This window comes from Brienomyrus brachyistius, chromosome 23 (assembly GCF_023856365.1).
Source record: "Brienomyrus brachyistius isolate T26 chromosome 23, BBRACH_0.4, whole genome shotgun sequence".
NCBI lineage: Eukaryota > Metazoa > Chordata > Actinopteri > Osteoglossiformes > Mormyridae > Brienomyrus > Brienomyrus brachyistius.
In genome coordinates, this window is record NC_064555.1 from 22,027,873 (window position 1) to 22,053,933 (window position 26,061).

Below are 26,061 nucleotides of genomic sequence, written 5' to 3' on the forward strand. Positions count from 1 at the left end.
GCGCCCAGGCTTGTAACTATACACGAGTCACCGTTCGCTTTAAAACACTAATGAAAATTGACATTGGGGAGGCATCTACATGTTTCACATGATTATACACAAATAAAACTCCTTCTCTACTTCTCTATTTTCGTGTTAAACAGCTTATTAGCTTAAATAAATCGTGATGGGTAGTCGTCAGATCGAAGGCATTTAAAAGCCACGGGAAAATATAATCACGCGATTTCAGCGCGTACCTCTTCCACGCTGAGAGGTGCGCTCATCGGCCCTATTTATTCGGCATCTGGAAGGGGGCGTTTCAGCATTTTGCCTCTCCAATCCACGTGGATGCAAGTGGGATATAATAACCGAAGCCTGCTCGGCGTGTTACACGTTACATCAGCACGGTAAACCTGCCTGGACCTTGCTCTTTCATCATGGACACATTATAAGCACTGATCGTACCGTACATCTGCGACTGGGGCGTGTTTTTCTGGAAAAGGAAGCCTAGAACCATCACTGAGGAGTATGAAGAACCGTCTTGTCTATGGATTTTAGGCAGCATCAGAAATGGAAAATTGAATAGAGGATGGAATGAATAAAAATCGTGGTGTTTTTCTTTCAGTTGATAGTAAGTACACAAGGCATAAAACGTCGCAGTCAGTTTCGCCGTATTTGACGTTCTGTGAACTCTAAAGATAGTTATGTGGAAAGCGATAACATTTAGTTGTGAGTATTCTAACACTTCACAGTTTGTTATATATGTGTATATTATAGTGGTAAAGATGTTGACTAGTTCAGCTTTGTAAATGCGTGAAGCAGCAGATTTCTACACCACAAGAACTGCAAACTCTGTCTAACATGCATCGTAGTCCTCATTGCAGTCCAGGAGAGTAATATTAAATTAAGCATATGATTTATTAGATATATAACTTATATATCTAATAAACCTTGCAAGGCACCTAGTCGGATTGATTACGATGAGTCAAAATAACTCACTTCGTTAAAAATAGTTTAACCCGCATGATCTCTTTTCATATTTCATTTCAAATTCCTTGTAATAAATTCATTCGCGCTCAGAATCATGAGTCATGCTGCACAACAAACGATTGGCATTTAAGGTGTAAAGTAATTGTACAGTTTTTTTTTTCGTTTACTGCATTGACTAAATATTTCCATGTACAGTATAGAAGCGTTGTGATGTGTGTGTTTGATGCTTCATCGTCAGAATTTTTCTCTGGAGTACATCCACTTCTATACCATTCAAACCATGAAATCATCAAGATTTCTACAGAAACAAGCACAATTACTTAAGTAGAGTTTATAGACAGATTATACTAAATACATTTTAAAGGCATGCGTATATATGAAATCTGCCTGTTGCTTATCTAAAATCTAAAGTATATTGTTACTGAAGTGTAAATGCTACAAATTATACACCACGAATACAGCAGCAAAACATTTTGCTGGAACAGCGAAGGACATAGCAAGTAACTCCTTATCGTTTCTCCTTACTCCTTAACTCCTTGTATTTCTGTACCTTTTCTGAAATGCTTCTATTAGCAGAGGATAAAAAGAGAATACACTAACGGTTAGATAACATGTATCTGAGCGTTTTGATTAATAATTTCTCATAATAACATTTTTTTGCAAGTGGCAGTTATTTTTATATTTGACGCAGAATGCTGTGGCAATAGTACCACGCCCGTCAACTGGTGTTACTATTGTCATAATTCTTATTATTAACAACAGCAACAAAAATAAACAAACAACAACAATAATAATACAACTAGTGGTTCGCGAATTAATAGAACATCATTGCAGCGCTTCTTCAGAAGCGCTTAACGTTTATCCCCATCTAGTGGACAAATGCGGTTTATTCCTTCACAGACTTCCCAAGCAGCTCGGGTAATATCAAATTTCTATAATTGGAGAATTATTTCATGCAGACTGATTTTATTTTATTCCATTTTAAGTGTATGCATCAAAGGAAGTGACTGGTTGATCTGCAGCGTGCCAAAGCACAGTGAGCTAATTTCTTGCATCCTAACAAGCCGAGATCATCAAGGTTTCCTCCTCACAGAACTTCAGACAGGAATGCCGACATTACATTTTTAGTCTTTTGTTTTTTCATCAGAGCTGATTTCAGATGGGTCTTTATATTTGAGATAGATAGATAGATAGATAGATAGATAGATAGATAGATAGATAGATAGATAGATAGATAGATAGATAGATAGATAGATAGATAGATAGATAGATAGATAGATAGATAGATAGATAGATAGATAGATAGATAGATAGATAGATAGATAGATAGATAGATAGATAGATAGATAGATAGATAGATAGATAGATAGATAGATAGATAGATAGATGGATGGATGGATGGACGGACGGACGGACGGACGGACGGACGGATAGATAGATAAAGCAAATACCTTTACCACATGCATAATCATATGTGATTGCATGTGATTATGCATGTGAAAGTAATCATTTAACATTGAATCAGACAGTGCGTGGTTGTTCAGTTTGTGCTGTAAGTTGTGTCTCAGCTCAGGTGTTGCAGGTTTGAGAGGTAGCAATTATTTTTGCGGGAAATTGGGTTTTGTATGGGTGGCATGGTGGCAGAGTGGTCTGCACCATCGCTTACACCTCTGGGACCAGGGTTCAAGTAAAAGACCATGGCACCATTTGTGTGGAGTTTGTATGTTTTCCTGTGATTTATTAAAATTACCCTAAGAGGGTACTAAGGGGGGACTAAGAGGTTTCTGTATGAGAAAAGCTGAGGATGGCACATGAGCTTCTAGCAACCCCTCTCCGTATGCTCTTAAGAGCGGCAAAGTAAAGGTGCAGAGACGGTGTGGCCGTAACGTGCGTGTGCTTGCTGTTGGTGAGATTGAGGGTGAGCCCTGCTGCGGTGTCTGCGAGGGGCTGGGACACCCGAGTAGCTGATGGCAAGAGAGGCAGGACCCGAACCACAATGAGTGTCTCCCGTCCGTCAGGGTACCACCGCATCCTGCAGCGTGAACAGAAGGCTCTCGTGGGTATCTGTGCCAGAGGCAACTGCAAGGATGGTTACAGGAGGGCTATCATAGGTTAGGCAGCTTTGCCTGGGGGAAGAGCATTGGAGGGATAAGGCAGGATTGCCTTTGTGGAATTAGTCACCCTGGTTTACATTGGAGGTTTATTATTTTTATTATTATTATTTGAGAAGGGCAGATCACTGGGGCAGTAATAAACCATTGTACAATAGGGAGGAGATAAACAGTAATCATCATGTTCAACAGATGGTTATAGAGACTGTTTACCAAACAGATTGTTATAAAGATAGTATATAGTTGTAAAAGGAATATTTTCACTAGACGTAAATTATACTCCTTTCATAAATGCAGGCTTATTATGTCTGTTTCCAAATAGCCAGCTAAGGGTAAGGGAGGATATCATGTTTAATGTTATGTTTGTAAGGGCTGGGAATGACGTAGATGTGTTCCCTAAATTACCCAAAGTACCACTGCTACATCCTGGTCTAGGGTTGGGCGCAATAAAATGTGGAGTGACGTCACTACTTTGTTTGTGCTTGTGATGTTATTAGCAGGGGGAACAAGTTCGGGAGTCGACCAGGTCAAAATATCGAAGCACCTCTATAAAAACGACACGTCCTTTACCAAACCCAAAGAAAAAAAAATAAAAGTACACAAACTTATCTATGTCCCTCACTAGCTCCGAACCAGTGAGAGAACCTTATCAAAGCAAAACAGCGTCACACTCCCTGCTTCCCCAACTGCTCACGGTGACCTTAATATTTACAGGTATTTGCAGGTCATTTACAAAAAACTAAAATCCAAAGTAACCAAATCAAAAGAAGGGCTAAGCAAAACCAACAGCCAGACAACAACAGGGGTCCTTAACTGGATTCAATATACACTGTGAAGTGCTGAAGAGCCAGTAACAGTGTAAGAGCTTCTTTTTCAGTGGCGCTGATCTGATGGTGGTTGATGGTTAACTTTTCCGTAGTCATATGTATAGACTTTATGAGGTAAACCACTTGTAAATGGCCCCTTTGAATAGCCCTGTAGTAAAGGCCAGTGGGAATTCTACATTATATCATCACGCTGTCACATTATTTAAGAATATTAGCAAAGCCCAGACACTAAAAGCTGCCACAGTCAGGACACAGAAGGCTGTGAGAACCACATTTGATTGGCCCAGGTATAAACATCAACCTTTCCAATGCTACAGAACTAACCTCATTGACACCATGAGGGATTTTAGTGATACTGCAGAGGAAACTAACAGTGTAGTTATTGAGAACAGAAAAACTGTCTAGAATTTAGTGTAATGTTAGTGTATCGTTGTTCATTTTTTTCAGTTTATGCAGCACAAGGCATTACTGGCTGGGAGCAAAAGCAGATAACTTAACTATTTTTGGAGCTTCATCCAAGATTGATCTCTTCTAACCTTGTCCAAATCCTTTCCTATGCACAAGAGACTCATAAAAGATTTCAGCAGTTCTATGAGAAATGATCAGAAAACAATTGCAAACAATCCCGTAAGCGGTGTAAGGTGACTTCCTTCTTAATTTCAATGTCTGTGTTCCATTATTTATTACTGTAGGTTCCACTGAATGAATTAATTTGAGAAACTGGATTTATTTTACATGCTAAATGTTCCTTACATGCTAAATTATTTATGCAGTGTAACTAGCACGTTTCTAGGAAACTGTCACCCAGCAGTTAATGAAAATAAAATTCCATCCATCCATCCATTTTCCAAACCGCTTATCCTACTGGGTCGCGGGCTGTCCGGAGCCTATCCCGGAATCAATGGGCACGAGGCAGGGAATAAAATTCCATTATTGCACAAATTTGCCGTGCTTTCGCAGAAGTTTTCATTAGATCTGGATTCTTTCAATTGTAATTTAAAATGTTTAAATTCGCATTACAGACCGCACAAAAAAAAAAAAAATCAACGAGAAGTGATATAATGCTTTAATGATGCAAACCATCATTTTTTAACGATTCACCTTCTGGAATAAAATGATGAATTTAAATAAATACATAAATAATAAATAACCAAGTTCAAAATAGACAATGACATTAAATATGTATATTTTTTTTCTTCAAAGCTTTAAGAATTTTCAGTAGGCATCATAACAAACTGTCTCTGCCCTTGTAAAGCATTTTAGGACTGATTTCTAGAGGCATGGAGATAACTATCAAATTTCAGTATTTTCTTTGAGATCTCAACAAGGCATCTGTTCTGGACAACAGTACCTGCAATCCTGACCCACCGCTCAAGGTGTAGAAAGCTCTCAAAATGTATTTCACAGGAAAGGAATCTCACTAACCTTTCAGGTTGGCGGTACACCTTGTGATGGAATTTACAATCATTCAGTTTATCCTTATGATGCTCATCAGAATGTCCACCTGTATCTTGCCATAACTATTTATAATACAACACTTACAGAATGTCTTGGGACACTTGCTTAATTCAGTAAAATTATCACAAATTTATTGGTTTAAAAAAATCATTACTTTATTAATTTGTTTACAAAAACATATGTCACATTAGAAGCAACCAGTAGTTTTGAGTAAAACATTCATTTCAGTTAGTAATCGAAACCCAAATTATAGTTCTAAAACACTTCTTATGAGTTAAAAGGTTCATGGACAAGTAACGGTTCTGCAATAACATAGAACACCAAGTGTTTAGTATACCTCTGGGAGCGAATGACTACAATCGCAATTAATAGCAAAATGGCAATAACAGACCTGAATGAGTCAGTCAAAAAAAATAATACTTAATAAAAAGAAAATGTCTGTGTGGAAGATATGTGCAGATGTGTTAAACATTGCTTGTCAATGGACATTTGTTAAGAAACCAATACACGTGTTTCTAGGAGCACTGTATATGTCAAAATATTGCTTACACAACACTGATATTATTATAAATAATAGGCATAGCACCTAGCTCTCCATTCTCCCAAAGAGGGGCCTTTTTCAAATTGCTAACAAGTTGTCCCAGGCTTATTAATACGGTAGGGTTGCAAATACTTGAAAAAAATGTGATGCTGATGCCGGAAAATACTCTTTATTTTGCTTCACCGTTGGTTTCAGAGAAAAGAATAATCACACAGTCTAAATATATATCCCCTTGGCTGAAGGCTATTTTATAAGCTTTTTGAGCTTTAAAATGTTTAGGAGGCAGAAATTTCCGCCAGCTGAGGTCTCAGGGGAATTAATGAAGTGTCTTGTTTTCTGGATAACAGCTATATTTACATGTTAACGTTTGCAGAACTGAAACGGTATGCAATGTATAAGATGGGCCACTGCTAAAATCATCTGTTATCAGGTGCAACAAAATTCCATCGCTGTAAAGCAGTATACTGTGTGTGTTTATGCCCAGTCCTTAATCTGGTGAATTTTGAATTACTACTTACCATAACTCATGAGGAGTGATTCCGGAGTAAGCTCTTAGAGCAGGGCATGGCCTTTTTTGCAAAGTTATGGGTGCCATAAAGAGGTTACATACAGGAGTCACAATATAATTCAGCTACAGAACGTTCCAGGATGGGGAAGTTGGGGGGCAGGTCTTGTATTCCTACCTCTGCATGTATCCTTTATGGGTTTTAAAATCAGAAAGGAAATGTTTCATGAAAGCACCAATAACTCATTATGTCCGGTTTTGCGGCTGGAGAGACAGCTATGATTTTATTTGCTGATTTTATTTGTCTGTATTTTGCGATAGGGGATGAATGGTAAACTGTGTCATTACATTACTGCTCTACAGTCATATCTGATTAAGTCTTTTGCATTTTATCTGGGTTTGCCCTGTGGAATACGGTCTTGGTTAATGTTTGTGGGACTGCTTTTGTTAGAGCTTTAATAGCTTGTTTGCTTGTTTTTCAATAGCTTCTGTGAGATTGTTGGCTGCAATGACTGAGGCAGAATTTTCTATCTTTTTATTGATTTTTTTTCATCACTGTTCAGGCAATGATGGAGCATTTTGTCTAAATAAAATTTCCATCCATATATTCTCGTTTAGAAAAATAATTGTTAGAGACCTGCTTATTTGGTTGTTGTTTTTTTTGCATTGTTTTTAATTCAAAAGGTTATTCGGGATGATTTTTTTTTTTTATCATATACTGGAAATAATTACCCTAAAGTGTTTTAATTTTTAGGCATTCAGGTGACATTCGATCTGCATCTATAGTAAGAGCAAAAAATGGGACCTACAGTTTCACCTTCACTTTCTCTTCAGTTAAAAAAAAAAGTGGATAATTTGCACCAGGAGAAGCAGGCATAATGATCAGGGTCACAACCAGAAGCTCATCCCATGAATGGCATGAAAGAAGGAGCATCATTGTGCGATGAGCAGCTGTCTTCATCCAGAGCACACTGCCACATTACCTGATAGATGTTAAACAGGTAATTCAGACTCAGTATTCAAGTTGTGGCTGCAGATGTTCTATCCCGGTGTTATCTTTGTGAAAGATAAATAGGGAAGTAGAGATAATGCCGCTGTTATTATCCTCAGCTAATGAAGTGCTATGTAGAAAAATCCTTTTTTTTTTTCCTTGTCTCACTTACCAGGCTGAAACTAAAAGACAATTAGCTGGTTTGAAGCACAAATGAAAAACAGTCTGCTTTAGTGACAGTCTGCGACAGCTGACATTGTAGCCCAGATTGGTGGCAGATAAAGATAAAAATAACCACTTCATTTTATCCTCGTTATAGTAGGAATTTGCTATGAGCAACATGCAGCAGAAATGAGTCACATAATGCATTACTATATTTTGAGTATATATACACCGGTGAGCCAAAACATTATGATCACCCCCACATGACGTGAATAACATTGTCTATCTTGTAAAAACAGTGTATGTCAAGATCTGGGATATATTACATGGTAAGCCAACATTCGGTACTCGCGCTCACCGTGTTAAATGCGCAGTAATGGGCAGGAGGGTAATGACCTGACTGACTTTGAAAAGGGTCAAATTGTTACGGCCAGACAAGTGGGTCAATGCATCTGCGAAACAGCAGTGCTTGTGGGCTGCACACTGTCAGCCGTTCTGAGTGGTCTACCTACCAAACCTACCTCCCTAACCAAGCAGGGAAAAACCCTGACCTCAGATCTTCACTCAGATCTTTTCCCCTTGCCATTTCTACTGCAATCAGGATGTCAACTATGAGTTACAAATGTTGACTTACCGTGTCATGTTGACTTACATTATTTGCTTCAAATGGGAGGCTATGTTTCAGCTCATCGGTGTGTATGTGTCACTAGTTTGAAGTGTGTAGTTTTATACATTATTATAGCCTTTATTAGATGCGTATATAATTCCTTTTTTATTATCTTTAAAGATAGACTTGTCTCGTGTTATCTTTCATTATACAGCTTATACCAAGTTTTATTGCTATGCTTTGCCAGTTCAACATTGTTAAACGAGTGGGAAGGAAGATAAGCCACGTATGTGTTCCATTGATTGAAAAATTGATAGAATAAGGAAGAACAAGTTAGTTAAAGAATATTCCCCTTTTTCCACAAGAAAAAAAAATCAAGTTGAATTGAACAAGTAACTCTTACAGTTAGATTGTTAGATTGCACCAATATCATGTAAAATAAGTAACCAATATTGAATGTTAAAATGGATGTTGACCTTTCAGGCCGTGTTAACCTCCCTTAGTGCCTCCTGTTTATTCAGTTCTTTAAAAGGAGTGTTACCCATATTATGCCCCCACCCCCAGTATAAATGTGGCCTGTCAAGCTGTTAAAGACCAAACAGGTTGTATTGGGGAAGTAAAGTGTTATCATTGAATCATTATCATTGAAAGGAATCGCGATGATAATATTGCGTGATTATGATGATGTGTGATCTACCAGTAGTGCTGGAGCAGAACTGAGTACAGGAACATGTAATATTCAGAATGTTCCGGGGTGGGGAAGTTGTATTGGATAGAGGAATAATGTATTGTCCGCCAATACATTATGTTTTTATATTGTTCTGCAAGCTCTAAATATAGACCCGTGTAATATCTAGGTTGCAACTACTGTAAATTTAGTTGCACAAATAGCAAAGCAGCCAAAGGTCAGTCATGACTGCAGAATCCATGTGGAAGTTCAAGGGAAAATTAAGGATCAAATAAAACTAAATGTGTTTTCTCCAGAGTAAGTGTTGCTAGAAGACTGCATGTAAATCGCATGGCTTCTCTTGTAAGTTACCAGAAAAAAATCTTTGTCTTCGGTGTATTGTGATTGTACAACTGCAGTTAAAACACGCTGAACCTTGGAAGATATCGTAACACATGATTGGAAGATATAATATTGATCATCGTTAATGTAAAACCTGTAAGTCACATATCGTGCTTGAACTTGAGAGGTTTAGGAAACGGGAAATTAAGACGTGGTATGTAGACGGTACGTTACGAAAAAAATGACTTAAAGGCACTCTAAGATTTATTTATTTTTTGTTTGTTTTTTTTGCTTTGTATGGACAGATATTTAAGTTTCAGACTTGAAAGTAAATCTTGCTGTGTGGCCCCGAAATGGGTGTTGTGACGGTTTCTGATAAATTTAGTAAAACGTGTAATTTCCTTCCCCTTCACTCTCTGGTCAAACTCCTCGAAAGCCATTTCTACTGTGTTCAGGTCAGGTGGCCAGGTCATGTCAACACCATCACTCTCCTTTGTAGACAGCTTAGCAAGTCCAAACTTTTGACTGGTACTGCAGAAAAACATGTTTACAACTACCTAGCCAAAATTAACTTCAAATTAATTGTAGTTTAATGGTAATCACATTCGCAGTTACGATCAAAATGTGAATGAACTGAGGAGTTTCAATTGTGGTATGAACACCACAGGGACCAGGGGTCTCCAGCTCTGCTCCCAGAGAGCTACCGTCCAGTATATTTCCTATCCTGCCTGGCCTCTCATGAGCCTCACTTGTTCCTTGTATTTACCTCAGAATAAGTGCGGCTCATTAGAAGCCAGGTAGGATAGAAAACCTACTGGATAGCAGTTCTCCAGAACCAGAGTTGGAAACCAGTGGTGTAGGCCATTGCCTCTCCCTTTGGACCAGTTGTGACGTCAGAACTTGGTTGTTAGGTATATTCGAGTCTCTGCGCAGTAGATAAGCAAGTATCTGTACTGACAGGAGTCTGCATCTGCTAGGTAGTAGTAGTTAGCTTCAATTTTACTTTGCTTCTGGTAAAAATATATGTTACCCAAGAATTCTATTACGAAAATGACAGGGCAGTCTAGTTCCCGAAACATTTAGAGTGGCATTCGGACAGTTATGAATCATTGCCTCTTCCAAGGCTACGTTTTAGGAATGTTTTCTTGGCTCCTAGCTTGATCTTCAACGTTCAAAAGACATTCTGGTGTGCGTTCACCCTCATGATAATTGCTTTATTAAAATAATTTTGTGGGTAGCAAGTCAATTTCTGTGGCCCTTGAGGATTGTCGTTAAGGACTGTAATGAGGCTATTATCATCTAGAGCTTTTAACTGAAGAGCCACAGAAATGTTGGAGAATGTTTATCCAATCAGTTCCTGTTTTATAGGGCAAAATAATGTTACATTTTTTATATTAAAATTCAAAGTAATATGAAATAGCAACGTGCATTTTTTGATAGTATGTTTTCAATAAAAAAGGGAGGGATCTTTCAAACAAGACGGAGTCGCTGCGGACATGAGGTCCAGTGGTTTGCACTGCAGCCACACGTCTCCAGGTTTTGGGGTCTGCTTCCTGCCTCCTGTCGGCCTGCGCCTACATCTGTATCGTCTGCCATTCTTCTCCCATAGTCAAAATGTATATACTTAGGATAATTGGCTTTTCTAAATTGGCCTTAATACACCTAACATATTGGCCTATAGGGGCGGCATGGTGGTGCAGTGGTTAGCACTGTTGCCTCACACCTCTGGGTTCCAGGTTCGACTCTCTGCCTGGGTCACATTGTGTGTGGAGTTTGCATGTTCTCCCCATGTCGTCGTGGGGTTTCCTCCAGGTACTCCGGTTTCCCCCCCCACAGTCCAAAAACATGCTGAGGCTAATTGGAGTTGCTAAATTGCCTGTAGGAGTGCATGTGTGAGTGAATGGTGTGTGAGTGTGCCCTGCGATGGGCTGGCCCCCCATCCTGGGTTGTTCCCTGCCTCGTGCCCATTGCTTCCGGGATAGGCTCCGGACCCCCCGCGACCCAGTAGGATAAGCGGTTTGGAAAATGGACGGATAGATGGATATTGACCTATATTTTTTTACCCTTATTACCCCCACGCTAAATTGTAAGGTACGTGTGAATGGGACATTTCATATAGCGGCAGCTTTTGCAATGTTTGCCTAACTTGACCAATTTAGCTTGTTTTATGGATAAAGAATGACAATGGATTCTGGACACTTTGGAGAGGTGGGTGGTTTCTACACAAGCAAATAAACAGGAAGATTCACAGACTTTATGAATACGATATAATTATTTCTACGCTATTTCAATTGGAAAATGGCTCAAAACTGTTTGAAATGTAACAATTTTATGCTAATTTTTCCCTTAAAAATGAAGGAATTAAGTTTTTGCATGCTCCATGTGAAAATGGCAATTTACGGCTTGCCAGGGGACCGGTGTTTGAGATGTAAAAAGTTAAATTTGTTTAGAAATACAAATGTCTTAGTGTTCGAGGAAGGTGTACTCAATCTAGTATTTCTTGAAAGTCCTATATATGCATTAAAAGGGTTTAGTTCTTTTGACAGACATTGTATGCAGTATAACCGTTAAAAATGTTTCCAAAAAGAAAACCAATGAGATTTTTCTCTTCTGAATAGTTACTATTGCTCTTCAATAAGGCAAAAGTATTTTATTTATTCGATCACCCAATTTTTCAGTTTAATAATGAATAAAATACTTAGCTGCAGCCCTGCTTAACAAAAACAGCCAAGTCTGAAAGTTTACAGTGTGACAGGATGTCCTGATCTACACGAGGGAGACAAACATATCGGAGGAAGTTACAGTTTTCAAAGACATTGCTGAATATTATTATGTAACATCTGCGCTTCTTAATTTGCATTTAGCTACTTGAAACCTGTCGTACAGGCATTGCTGTGGGTATAAATTTTACCGTTTCGCATTTGGCATGTATGTGCTGCAAATAAATACGGCAATAAATATCAGTACTTATCATTTGTGCTAATGAGGCACAGAATGCAGGGGGGTCCCTGTTAGCTTGGAAATTGCCTATATAAAAACTGGAAGATCGTAAACATATACCACAACCTCTGGGGTTTATTATAGCCATACCTGCAGAGCGGCCTTCGGTTTAGATCAGTGTTTCTCAGTCTGGTCCTTGGGGACCTACAGACAGTTCACATTTTTGCTCCTACTAGGAGCTGGGAGGGAGTAAAATGTGGACTGTCTGGCAGGGAGCTGGAGGGGATCAAAAAATTGGACCGTCTGCGGACCCCCGAGCAGCAGATTGGGAACCACTGGTTTAGATTGTTTATTCCTGTGTCTCAGTTTGATGAATGTGTGGTCACTCTTCAGCAGGACAGGGTCAGGGGGCAGCAACAGAGATCTACATGTTGAGGGGGGGGGGGCACCATCTGTGTACCTTGTCACCTGACCCTCTGGAGTCTGACGCCTCTCAGCCACTTTCGAGATAGTCTGACGTACCTTAACATTCTGAAATATTTTATCCATCTAAAAAAAAAAACATCTCTCCCAAAGTGCCACTAATGCTTTTATTCAACAGAAACTCAGCACCAATAATCTGAGACCACTTAGACTGCCATTATTTTTTGTTAAAATCAACTGAAAACATACACTTTTCAAAAAACGATTTTCAGAGGTGCTGAGAAATTATAAAAAAACCTCATAAATATTTCTAACCAAAACCTTTGAGCTCTGGAGCTTTTAGACATAGGGGTTGGCTACACACAGGTGTATGAGACATTCTGAAATTTTATGTGGTTTGATTACTAAAGTGTTAGAGCTTTGGAGTGAGACTTTTCTTTCACTTCTTCAAAATCAGTGGCCTGCACTATGAATATTGATGAGATAGGTGTCACCACCTAAATTTCAGATGTCACCATGAAATTTCATTACTCCGAACACTACTCCTAGTGCCAAACGTGATTGGCTTCTCACTACCATCAGCCATTTTATGTGAAATGACCTAGTCCTACCGGTGAAGCGTCACATGCTAAAATGAGGGGTAGTTCTGGGTGATAATGCACTAGAGCCTGATTGGATTTCAAGTTCCCTTTGCCAATTGTCTGACGATTCCCACTTCACGTCGTTGCATAGCAATGCTGTCACTGGCTGAATAACTGTGGAAAGTTTGTTTAGCAAGTCCAATCAGCCTCAGCATGTTTTTGGACTGTGGGGGGAAACCGGAGTACCCGGAGGAAACCCCACGACGACATGGGGAGAACATGCAAACTCCACACACATATGACCCAGGCGGAGACTCGAACCTGGGACCCAGAGGTGCTGAATAACTGTTGTTTGGAATAAATTTCTTATAGTAATTCAACAAGAATTAGCTCAGTTTAGCTTTGAGCTCAGTTACAACAGCAGCCTTTTCAGTTACTTCAGTTTTTTCCTTGGGGTGAATCCCAGTTGCATCAATAACATGTCCCAAATAAGACACACTGCTCTGAAAAAAGAAATATTTGTCTCTCCTAACCCTTAAGGTGTAAGATTATCAAAAGTTTCAGGATGAAACATCCCATCCTCGTCGCCAAAAACCTGTTGTGTCCCGAATAAAAAGAAATACACCAGAAGTTTTAACAGTAATGGTCAAAATGAGAAAAACAAGGGAAATTTTGTAATTTACAAAGTCACTGCTAACCCGAATTCGCAGTTATACATGAATATATATATATTAAAAGTAGATCATTCAAGGTCTCTGTTGTTTGTTTTTTTTTTTTTAATGTTTCTATGACCAAAAAAAGTGTGAGATTTCTGTTTGGTCCCACGGACGGGACCGCCAAGAGGGATAACGCTTCAGGTGTTTAATGAAGGATACTAAGGACAGATTGCAGGCATGTCAACTTTGAATCTATGCGGGAAAGAAGTTTCAACTTTCCACACAATTCAGAGATTGATGTAACTCAGGGGAACAGTGTTTTCACTGTTTATATCTGTGTTTACTCTTCAGGGATTCATTTGGAGTCAAGAATAGGTCATACAGTACCTGCTACTATCGAGGTATATCAAATAAAATGCGTCCTACCCAGTCCTAGCTAGGTGTACTTAATAAATATTTCAATTCCCCCCCCCCGACTTAGACTGTTGGATTTACTCGATTTGTATCATGCGGTCAGTGATCCTTATTTTTTGATGTATGAAAATATGTGGCTTCATTGTTTAAAAAAACATGTTTTTCTTTGTTTCAGGTGAGAGGCAGCAAAGACAGAGAGAGAACCCTGAGCTCTCAACACCAGACACTGCACTGAAAGTCCTCACAGCTGGCTCGAAGGAACCTGGAACTTGTAGATCAAATGGGAAAGTTCCGTCAGTAATTTTAATAATTTTAAGAAATCAGAATGCCACTTAATAATGAATTTGTACACAGCACCACAATTTAAATTTAATTCGTTTTCATTTTTTTTTCTAAGGCTCTCCAGAGACAACATGGACATTATTATTTTACAAGCTGCTATCAAAGGGACATAGACTTGCGGGACAAGCTCATTTTATTTTAAACTATTTTGTAATTGTTTTAGATGGTCAAACACTCTGTATTTGCAGTTCACCACTTTCGTGTTCTGGGGATGCTGCACATTCTTCTTTCAGTATGATCGTGAGCCACTATGATGTAAATGACCTAAACATGCTCCCTGCATCTCTTAATCCTGTCGAACTCTGCCTTTGAGACACGCCCCCCCCCCCCCCCCCCCACCTTCTGCGATTTACAAGATGTTTGTCATCAAGCCCAGGAATAACCGAAAATTCGCTCTTTTCTGCATCATCTCCCTGACAATGCTGTTTCTCAGCTACACCTATCACAACCCTTCGATGTACCTCTTAAAACTTGCCTTCAGACAGCCCAGCGGCGATTTCTCCAAGGGGCCGTGTGCCTGTGCGACGTGTATAACTGAGATGGATGACGACTGGTTTAGTGAGCACTTTAACCAGTCCATACAACCCCTGCTGTCAAGGAAGAATAGCCTGCTTTCAGAGGACACCTACAACTGGTGGCAGGTAAGAACCACCTATAGGTTTGATAACTGCAGTCATGCCTCAGACTGGTTAAACATTCTCAGTGGATTTTTTTAAGGTTAACATGTAACAGATTCCTTGCTGGCTTTACAGGGAAGTTGGCTGCCCTCCCAGAATTCAGTTTATTTATAATTGTAATATTGATTTTATTACCTTGAGGATTTTCCATCACCACTCGCACTATTTTTCCTTATTACACCTCTTACAAAAGCATTTAGTTGTGAAATGGTCCCTTGTTGATTAAGATTTTATGTTTAGATACGTTTTAAAACTGTTTTTTTTTTAGTTTCTTTTGTACTCATAAATTAAAGGGTGGGAAATCAAAGATGTGTGAATAATGAATGACCGGCTAACGTCAAAGGCGTGTTTTTGCCAGATCTAATGAAGATGGAGGGATTGGTGGCCTGGACTTGGGTGTCTCAAAGTCACTTTCTGTGTGTGACACGGGCACATATTTCAGTAAATAAAATGAACTCCCCGGGCTGCTACCCAAAGTGTTTAAAATGCAGCTTCATTATATCAAGGCCAGAGATTCATTTCGAGGTGAAGGGGTCAGGGGTATGCTAGCTTTAAAATACGCTTTAACGGCATATGTCACGACTCCCATATCCAATCAGAGTAAGAGTTCCAATTATGGCTCGTGCTGCCGCCATTCGTTTTTTTCTTTTCGGGTATTATTTCACACGGTGCTTTGATAGAGCACCAGATTAGGTGCTGTTCCGGGCTTTGCTGAAAGCAGACAGTGACTCACACAGTTCCCTGCACGGCACTATGTATTTGTATGGCCCATCGCTGCCAAAAAAATTAACATAGCGATTCATTAAAAATAAATGAGATCAGGTCCTCTGGCAGTCTGTTTCACCTGCATCTACAAATAGTCACGTGTCCTGTGTAGCGGGCAGATTTACCTCTAACTTCTATCATCTCCTCTGCTTTCTTCTTTTCAAGTGTTTTCCAATATGATCCTTGAGGACCCACAGACAGTGCACATTTTTGCTCCCTCCCAGCTCCCGGAGCTAAAATGTAGACTGTCTGGCAGGGAGCTAGGAGGGAGCAAAAACATGGACCGACTGTGGGTCCCCGAGGAGCAGATTGGGACCTTGCTCTTCTCTCAGTCAAGTTTCACAGTGGTACCACTCCATGCTTGATGTGAAAACGTGTATCTCAAGAGGGACACTTACGGACACTTTAACCTTTCGGAAAATGCCCCGATGCCCCCTTTCGCATTTTGACAAAAGCATGAACTGTACTACCAAGTCTTAAAGGTTGCTGTGAGGGTCATTTCTGATGCCCTGGGGTGTGTCGACCTTTTAACCAGCACATGAGGAAGGGCAGTGATGGAGTCAACATGTTTGCAGGGGTACTTTTCAAAATTCGCATAGTCAACTGCAAAGAAGATTTTATCTCTGATTAAAATCAATACAACCAATTACAGCCCACTCTCCATAGGACAAAACACAGCCAAGTATTGTTCATCCAAAGTGTGGGAAATTACATACTGTTCAAAAATCAAGCTTACTTAGTCTTTAGTAATTAAATGAAGATGGAGGTATGCTATGGAGAGAGAAAAATATCCATAGTCTATTATAGAGGCCTTTAAAAAGGCCCCCCTTTGCTGATTTGTGTTGCCTTGGTAACCTGCTTGTCATTAAATGAGTTTGACTAAAGGGAATGTTCAGTTTGACCCTTTTTGTCTCCCCCTGCTGGCCGTCATCAGTGGCTGCAGAGAGAGAAGGATCCAGCCAACTACAGTGATGTGGTGCAGAGGCTTTTTGAGGTCATTCCCGATGAGGAGTGGTATGTCGACTCAGGACCCGGTCGCTGCAGGACCTGCGCAGTGGTAGGGAATTCTGGGAACCTCAAGGGATCGAGTTACGGAGCGCGCATCGACTCACATGATTTTGTTATAAGGTGACTGGACTTTTTGTCTCGAATAAGCTACACTTTTCGTGTGAGCAGCAGTCATGTTGCTTTGAAATGTACCGTCATGTCACAACAGTCTGCTCTTGACTTGCATGAAACACAACTCTCCTTGATGAGAAAAGCAGTCTCGCTGGGAATAGCTGTCAACAGGAAAACAACTGCGTACCTTTCCTTGTTTAGATATCAAAGGAAACAGCCTCTGAAACCATTGCATATGTTTTGCTTTGATACTATGTTTGTACATGTGCATGTATATATTATTATAGTTAGGGGAGTAGCTAGAAATGCTGGGTTCCCTCGATAAAATGTCCACCCTGCCCAGTGCTACTTATAATAAATCTGCCAGGGTGTCCATTAACCCCGCGAGCCCCGGATTATGCCTATAATTGTGGTATGCAATGGCAGCTCACTGTAATTTACAGAACGTGTGTCATCTTTAGAAAAGCCTGTTTGAGACTTAATAGCAGTAGTGGGACATGAAGGGGAGAAGAAACAACAAAATGCAGTACCGGTCAATGCGTTAGGCAGCTGCCTAGGGCGCCATCTCCTGGGAGGGGGGGGGGGGGGGGGGGGGGGGCACTGACTAAGCAAGAGAATTTCACTTTGTGTCAGACGAGGGGCATCCTCTCGAAAGCTTGCCCAGGGTGCCACATGGTCACTGACTGGTACTGACAGACTGGGTAAGCTTGGCCCTGACCTCCAGGGGGCGCCGCTCATTAGATTCTGGGCAAAACTGGAAGCTTATGTTGATCCCACATTACAGTTTAACTTAATATTGATGCTCTAACTCCTCACAAGTGTGCACATACACAGCTTTGATTGCTGGTTCTGGGCAGTGATCGTTCACTGCAGGACTTCTGAAATCTGGCCCGCGATTCCAAATCCAGGCCTTGTTTTCAGTTCTCCCAGGTAGGTAGCTTAATAATTACTGATTCTGATTGGCCAGAGGCTTCACACCTGGTTCACCAGTAAAGGGTGGCTGGAAAATCAGCGGGGCTCAAACCTGGAGGACTGTGATTTGGATAACCCTGGTTTACAGTGTTTTTTTGAGAGTCCCTCCCTACAAGGCAGAGTGACTGATACGTTTTTGCTCCATAGAATGAATCACGCTCCTACACTGGGCTACGAAGACGATGTCGGGAGCAAAACCACTCATCACCTCATGTACCCCGAAAGTGCCAAACATTTGCAGAACAGTACAAGCTTGGTGCTGGTCCCCTTTAAGACCCTGGACCTGGAATGGGTCATCAGTGCATTAACCACGGGTACCATCACCCAGTAAGTAACCCTTGATTAATCATCACAGTGAATATTGCGGTTTCTTACACAAATAGCACCTTTCATTTTCGTTTTTGGTATAAGAAGTGCGGTGCAGTGGTGCAGTGATTAGCACTGTTGCCTCACACCTCTGGGACAAGGGTTTAAGCCTCCATGTGTGTGGAGTTTACATGTTCTTTCCATGTCATTGTGAGGTTTCACACTATCACACCTCATCTTGGAGACAACTGCTTACTTACCCATAAAGGAGGAACGCTTATTGACAACGAAACTGAATGATGTTTTAGACGATAAGCAGTGACATAACTGCCATACGATTCCTCAACTTCCAGTTTCCATGAAAAGTTTGCACTGTAAAGCATTCTTCTTTGATCACTGGATGATTTACCGAGTAGAACAAAACCACTCTCAAATCAACGCATTGACTGATAAATGGAATGAGTGGTCGCATAAGTTCACAGTTTATGAGCACAGGATTGCAGTTGGACTCCCCAAAGCCTCTTAATCTAATAGATATAAATGTAATTTTTCATGTGAAAATATGTCTTGTAAGCTAATATTGTTCAAACGTAGATGCCATGTGACAGCGGGAAACATAGTATAGATGGAAGGAAAAGTGTTTGTGCCTGTATTGTGTTTGTTACATAGAGAAAAAGTCTCTTACAATTAATGTAAAATTAATGAATTGTTCTTTTATACAAGTAGTTATTTGCGCGTTCAATATTTATGAAGCTTTGATAATCCCAATGTAAATCGCCACTTACAAGGTTGCCAGTCACTTTTAGCGGGTTTTAAAATAAATACTGGCACATGGTAGGACACAGTTTTGCAAAATAAATAAATATTTTCAAAAAGTATTAGTTCTGTCGTTGACAATTGTTGCTATGTTGCAGGACTTACATACCTGTCAAATCCAGGATAAAAGTTAACAAGGATAAGGTAAGTGCCTTGTTTGATTTTCCACTAGCGGTGAGTGACTAGAGGCACCTTAACTGAGATTAGTGTAATATAATTCAGGATTAACTGAGATTAGTGTAATATAATTCAGGATTAATATCCTAACATTTGAATACACACCACACAAACCGCAACTTGTGAAAATACTAAAATATGGTATATGACAGGGCTTGGCAATTAGTTTCGACCACAGGCCAGTTTTTTCCAGCTATGTTCAATAAAGGGTCAGTATAGTTGTACAGATGCAAATATAGCCTTGGACTGCATCCGTCTCTTCAGGGTGGGAATTTAGCATACTAATTAGTAAGATATGAGGTTACATTTGATGGGAAATACATAAGCTGTGTAAGTCTATTTAAATAGTGGTCTACATCAGATTTTTAAATGAAAAATAAATGAAAACTGAAAAGGGAAACGGGGCGGATCTGGTCCATGAGCTGCCATTTGCCGACCTGTGGCTTACGACTTCATCAAGACAAAAACCGTGATTTCCTGCCAGATACCCAGCAACACACACAGTACACTGTCTGGCCAGAAAAAAATGGGTCGCTACTTGAATGTTTTGTTCGCTTTTAGCTTTGATTATGGCGCACATTTGTCATGGCGTCGTTTCCACAGGCTTATGCAACTGCTCAACATTTATTTTCATCCAGATTTGCATTCATTTCTCACCGAGAACTTTTATTGATAAGTGACTTGAACCACTCCATAGTCTTAGGCAGCACATCCCAGAGACTTTCAGTGGGATTACGGTTAAGACTCTGTGCTGGCCAAATCATGTGCGAAAATGAATCCTAATGTTCCTGAGGCACTCCTTCACAATTCCAAGCTGATGAATCTTGCCATTCTCATCCTGGAATATGTCCATGACATGAGGGATGAAACAGATCCATTGGTGATGGCTGGATGTATAACCTGGCCATTCAACAGATTCAGACTCAGCTGCCTCTACTTTATTGCTCTATAACTTTGCTGAGCTGTAATAATGATCCAGTATTTGGCTTTTAAGTATGTGCGGAATTAAATTCAACATGGCAACCTTGTTTTTAGTGGGACACACGTGTGTAGTTTGCATGTTCTCCCCATGTCGTCGTGGGGTTTCCTCCAGGTACTCCGGTTTCCCCCCACAGTCCAAAGACACGCTGAGGTTAATCAGAGTTACTAAATTGCCCATAGGTGTGCATATGTGAGTGTGCCCTGCAACGGGCTAGCCCCCCCCATCCTGGGTTGGAGCCCACCTCATGCCTGTAGATTTCGGGGTAGGCTCTGGACCCCCTGTAACCCAGAAGGATAAGTGCCTTGGAAAATGGATGGATGGATTTTGCATCCTTCAGCAAACTCCCACTACTCAGCTACTCTGTTCATCTTACCATTTCTCTGTATCTGCTCCTAGTCTTCAATTTTTATACTGCATCACTAAAGCAAAGGTTGCACGTTTTTACGAAGAAAGGCCTTCCACATTGCAGATTTGTTTTCCTGTAAAATATACTCATTTGTGTCTGTTTCATCTTTGGGCACAAAATGAATCACTGGGCTTTATTTGGGCAGGATACAGACAGGAGTGTATTTCCTATTATGTTATGATGAGGTTCAGAAGCCGTACCTATATATTTGCTTGTAGCAGAAGACAGTTCGTCAAACTGAGTCGCCGAGTGCATCTTAGGGGAAAAGGAGAAGTCATGGAAATGCCCACAGGGAAAAGCATGTATCCACTTTAAGTCACATGTAAAAATGGATCACATTTTATTCCGATGAGGAGAATTCATGCCTGTGCAGTGACTTATTGTCCATGTACTTTTCATGCCTGTGCAGTGACTTATTGTCCTTGCACTTTTCATGCCTGTGCAGTGACTTATTGTCCTTGCACTTTTCATGCCTGTGCAGTGACTTATTGTCCATGTACTTTTCATGCCTGTGCAGTGACTTATTGTCCTTGCACTTTTCATGCCTGTGCATAAAGCACAGTCATACAACCTGTTAACGTCAATGGACACTCTCATGCACATCTACACTCACATCTGAACTCACATGGTCATGTTTACATTCTGGACCCTTGCACAAAGTCACTTTAATAAGGCATCTTAAGACACTTTTTTTCATGCATACTTGCACACCATACTTCCTCCACCTAATTTCAATTTGAAAGAAAATTTCTATTGTACAGTATATTTCTATTTTTATTTCTATTTTATGTACAGTACACTTCTTTCTATTTTTACTTCTATTTTATGTACAGTATACTTCTATTTATATTTTTATTTCTATTTCTGTTCTAGTTAAGTTTTAATTTTTCTATCGTATTTCTTCTATTCATATTTATTTCTTACGACAAGCTTAATTCTCTTTTAGGTCACTGGCGGTCGTGTAAGCATTTCACTACATATCGTACTGTGTATGACTGTGTATGTGACAAATAAAATTTGAATTTGATTCATATTACTGTAGTTACTGTTTGAAATATGCATATATTTTACCTTAAACATTTCGTATCCCATGTGTTCTACAGAAAGTCAACCTTACTGTCATTCTGTCTTTATTTAACAGTATGGCAAATTCTTGGCTTTTTACTTGTTTTGCCACAGCAACAAGAGACGTTTGCAAAAACTAGACTTCCATATTTACAAGCATAGACAGGGCACTTACTATTCTCTCCGTACATTTTACGTAACATTTTTAGTCTATGTCAAGAGCGTAGTTTTAAGTCATATATACATATTATATATATATACTAGGTAATTATGATTCATCTCCAGCTGCATGGTTAGTCTTTGACTTAACATGACTTCTCATAATTTCACGTTCTCACAATTTGCAGGTGTTGGTGTACAACCCCACCTTCTTCAAATATATCTATGACAACTGGCTGGAGAATCATGGAAGGTACCCCTCCACAGGCTTCCTTGCCTTAATGTTTGCCATTCACATTTGTGATGAGGTAAGCTGTTTCTAGTCCAGGGCTCCCCAACTGGCCAACACTATTACAGATACAAATTAAATTTTATTATGGTATTATATTGACATCTAGTGGTCATGTTGATATGATTTTTTTTTTAACCATATTACTTTGACTTTGGTGTTGATTTTGTTTATGAGCTTAAATATGGATGAACGGCTCTTGTCCAGGTGAGTGTCTATGGATTCGGAGCGGACATGAACGGAAACTGGCACCACTACTGGGAAAACAACCCTGGTGCTGGAGCTTTTCGCCACACCGGGGTGCATGATGGGGATTACGAATACAACATTACGATGCTGCTGGCTGACAAAGACAAAATAAAAGTGTTTAAAGGAAGATGATGCCTTAACCATTTCAAAATGTTTATCTAAACAACACGGATCTACTGAGTGTGCTTTCAACATGGGAAGTGTTGAATGACGATGGACTGAAGGCAGTTCTACTCTTCTGACCTAACTTTGCTCACATTCTAAGTTTATAATGCTTTTTTATTGGGAATGGACAGCAACGCTGCCTTATGTCATATGGCCCATGAGCAGAAGTGGAGTCGAGCCCAATTTGAGATAATCTAAATGAGTGGTTTGAGATTTAAAGGAGATTTAGTTGCTTATTGCGGCTAACGGCGTTATGTAGCGCTGCATTTATCATCAGTAAGGTTGCAGCACCACCCCGTGGCCAGTAGAAAAAGCTCATCAGTGTTATGATGGGTTACATTTTCAAAATTATATCAGTGTGATTTTCTCCTAATGGTTTATATTAAGTAACTTTTAAAAATTAGTTTTGATTATTTAAAAAATATATTAACAAATAAAGAATGTTTTATGTACACACACACACAGTTTATTCTTTTTTTTTTTTACTTTCTCATTACGCAAACTTTATAATTCTGATATCACACTGCATGATGAACGGGTAATCCCAGTATTCCATCAATGTGGAAAGGCTCATCAACACAACTCTCATTTCGGTTTAAGAAGGGTAAATGGCTGCACACAGCTCAACCCAGTGCTGCTTACTTAGTTCCACCCACAGGTTGAAAGGGCCCATCTGACAGTAGATTACCTAGTAGAGCTGTTGAGAAAAAGAAAAATCCTGCCTACTTACACACCCAGTTTATTTTAAATCATTTTTATTCCTCCAACCTGCTCAACACAGACATCCAATGCAGTGTGGTCTAGACGGAAATCATATCCCCCTACTGTGTGATTACCTTGATTTTACCTACCTGTGCCACTGGAGAAACACCAATGATATCCAAAACAATGCCACACGAACCGTTTTCTGTATTCTCTGACCCAGTATGTGGTTCTCTGTTCAAAAAAAGTGCTCAGCGCACACCAAGAGCATCATCTAGTTGGGTTAGAAATACAGCAAATGGTTCATGAAGAGTAGTTTTGGCCAACACCACGAAACACTGTGACTGCTTACATACTATTACATACTGTAACAGCCTGATAAGACATTTAACAAAGGGTTTGCAGAGGAATCAATCAGAAATGTTTTTTTCACCACCAAATTCGAAAGCACACTACCACTGCCTATGAACTTCATCTGCACTTTAAAAACAATGCAAATGTACAACCAATGGCTTTTGTATGACTTTTACTAAAGGTAGATATAGCGCGTCCGTGTACCTATAACTTTCGGGACTTAACAAATGGGGTATTGTCCAAATCAAATTGACATTAATATTGCATGATTTGCTTGGAAAGAGATGAATGGGAATTTTTGTAATTTGAAGGGTAATTAGTTTTTATTTGTATTTAATGTTATGGGACATTGGGATGTACCTTATATGAAGTGCCTTGCAGTTTTGATAGATAGTTCAAATGATGTAATAGTTGTACTTGTCTGTGTGAAGAAGGAACCAGATTCATGTGCCTTTTTAAACTTAATTTTTCAGTTTTTATAGGCTTTGGTTTCATTGATCGGTTATGCGAGGGGTTAAATATTCACATCCAACTTCAGTTTCATTTCTTTTGGATGGTTCAAACGTGGGGATACTATTATGAATATTTTGCAAACAAATAGGAAACATTTAATACATGCTGGGGTTGGTGCAATACTACACAAAGGGTGTAAATTTTTATTGGTTTGAATGTAAACTGCTCCCACTTGTGTGGAAGTAATGTAAACATTTTTAATGAATTCCCAGTGTACAGAAAAGACTCATTCAGAAGTGATGTCTAATATACACCAATCAGCCATTAAAACCACCTGCCTAACGTTGTGTACGTCCCCCTCGTGCCGCCAAATCAGCTCTGACCCGTCGAGGCAGGGGCTCCGCAAGACCTCTTAAGCTGTCTTTTGGTATCTGGTACAAAGATGTTAGCTGCAGATTCTTTAAGTCCTGTGATTTGCAAGGTGGGGCCTCCATGGATCAGACTGATTTGTCCAGTACATCCCACAGATGTTTCACTGGATTGAGATCTGTGGAATTTGGAGGCCAAGTCAACGCCTAGAACTCTTTTCATGTTCCCCAACCCATTCCTGAACAATTTTTGCAGTGGGGCACACCGTCCTGCTGAAAGAGGCCACTGTAATTGGGGAATACCACTACCATGAAAGGCTGCACTTGGTCTGCAGTAATGTTTAGGTATGTGGTACATGTCAAAGTAACATCCCCATGAAATGCCAGGGCCCAAGCCATCCTAGCAGAATATTGCCAAAATTATCACACTGCTACCGGCAGCTTGTCTTATACCCAAATCATCACACGCACACTTACGTTTTTCCTTCTGCCAACTTCAAGAACTGACTGTTCACTGACCTGATATATATTGGCACCCGTGACAGGTGTCATTGTAATGAGATAACCGATGTTCGTCTGTCAGTGGTTTTAATGTTACGGCTGATCGGTGTATATTTCCCATGGTTTGCGATTTAGTGAATGCAACGTGACATGAAATGTTCAGTTCTAAGAAATCCTACATTGCGTAAATATCGGAGAGATGTTTAAAATGCAGCGTCATTTCATATCCATGTAAGATTTTACATTCCTAGTAAATGTAGATCCATTTCAAATCACTTCTGTATTTATTTTACTATAAATTTGTTTCTTTTTTTCTCTCCAGACTGATAACCCTCGAATAAACATGAGTCAGTGCTCCAAATGTTATACAATAAAAATTATTAAATGTGGGATAAAAGAAAATAATATCAATCTTTATGTTAAATTCACTATGTGGTAATTATTGTATGTAGTTTTTGTTTTTCTAATAATTTCCTATGTCTTACTTTAATCTGATTTATATATTTAAGTTAAAAATGAAATTATGCATGGATTCTATACAATCTGTACAACTGTACAGTAGAAACATTAAAATAGTCCTAAGGAAGCTTTATAAATATCATTAAAAAATTTTTTAGATCATTACTGTCCGAATAAGGATATTTCATGGGTCGTTTGATTAAAGTTCACTTTCAGAAAAAGTTTTCCTTTTGTGTGTGTGTGTGTGTACTGTCTGCCAGCGCTACTCAGAAGAATATATTTCCCTAAGGTAGGGGTGGCCAGTCTTATCCGCAAAGGGCCGGTGTGTGTGCAGGTTTTCGGGATAACCTTTAGGTCAGCCATTCAAACCCAGGGGTGAGGACTCTTCAGCCAATCAGTCCTCTAATTAGTGACCAATTTATGGAGTTGCAGTGAAAACCTGCACACACACCAGCTCTTTGTGGATAAGATTGGCCACTCCTGCCCTAAGGGATTAGAAATTAGGACAATAAAACCCTTTGGCAGGACTGGGCAGACTAAC

At 39.7% G+C, this 26,061-nt stretch overlaps 1 protein-coding gene across 2 annotated transcripts; it reads left to right on the forward strand.

Moving 5' to 3' along the window:
• Positions 1 to 288: 288 nt before the first annotated feature.
• Positions 289 to 25,744, forward strand: LOC125718908 (CMP-N-acetylneuraminate-beta-galactosamide-alpha-2,3-sialyltransferase 1-like). 2 transcript variants are annotated; one of them, XM_048993212.1, is made up of 8 exons: positions 289 to 610; positions 14,370 to 14,487; positions 15,018 to 15,177; positions 16,913 to 17,106; positions 18,217 to 18,396; positions 19,290 to 19,335; positions 22,169 to 22,288; positions 22,477 to 25,744. In XM_048993212.1, exons 1-8 carry the CDS (start codon positions 574 to 576, stop codon positions 22,648 to 22,650), a joined length of 1,029 nt encoding a protein of 342 aa, XP_048849169.1. In that variant the 5' UTR covers positions 289 to 573; the 3' UTR covers positions 22,651 to 25,744. The 2 variants fall into 2 exon arrangements, with proteins under 2 accessions (XP_048849169.1, XP_048849170.1); XM_048993213.1 differs by having other exon boundaries at positions 580 to 610; positions 14,370 to 15,177.
• The last annotated feature ends 317 nt before the right edge of the window (positions 25,745 to 26,061 follow it).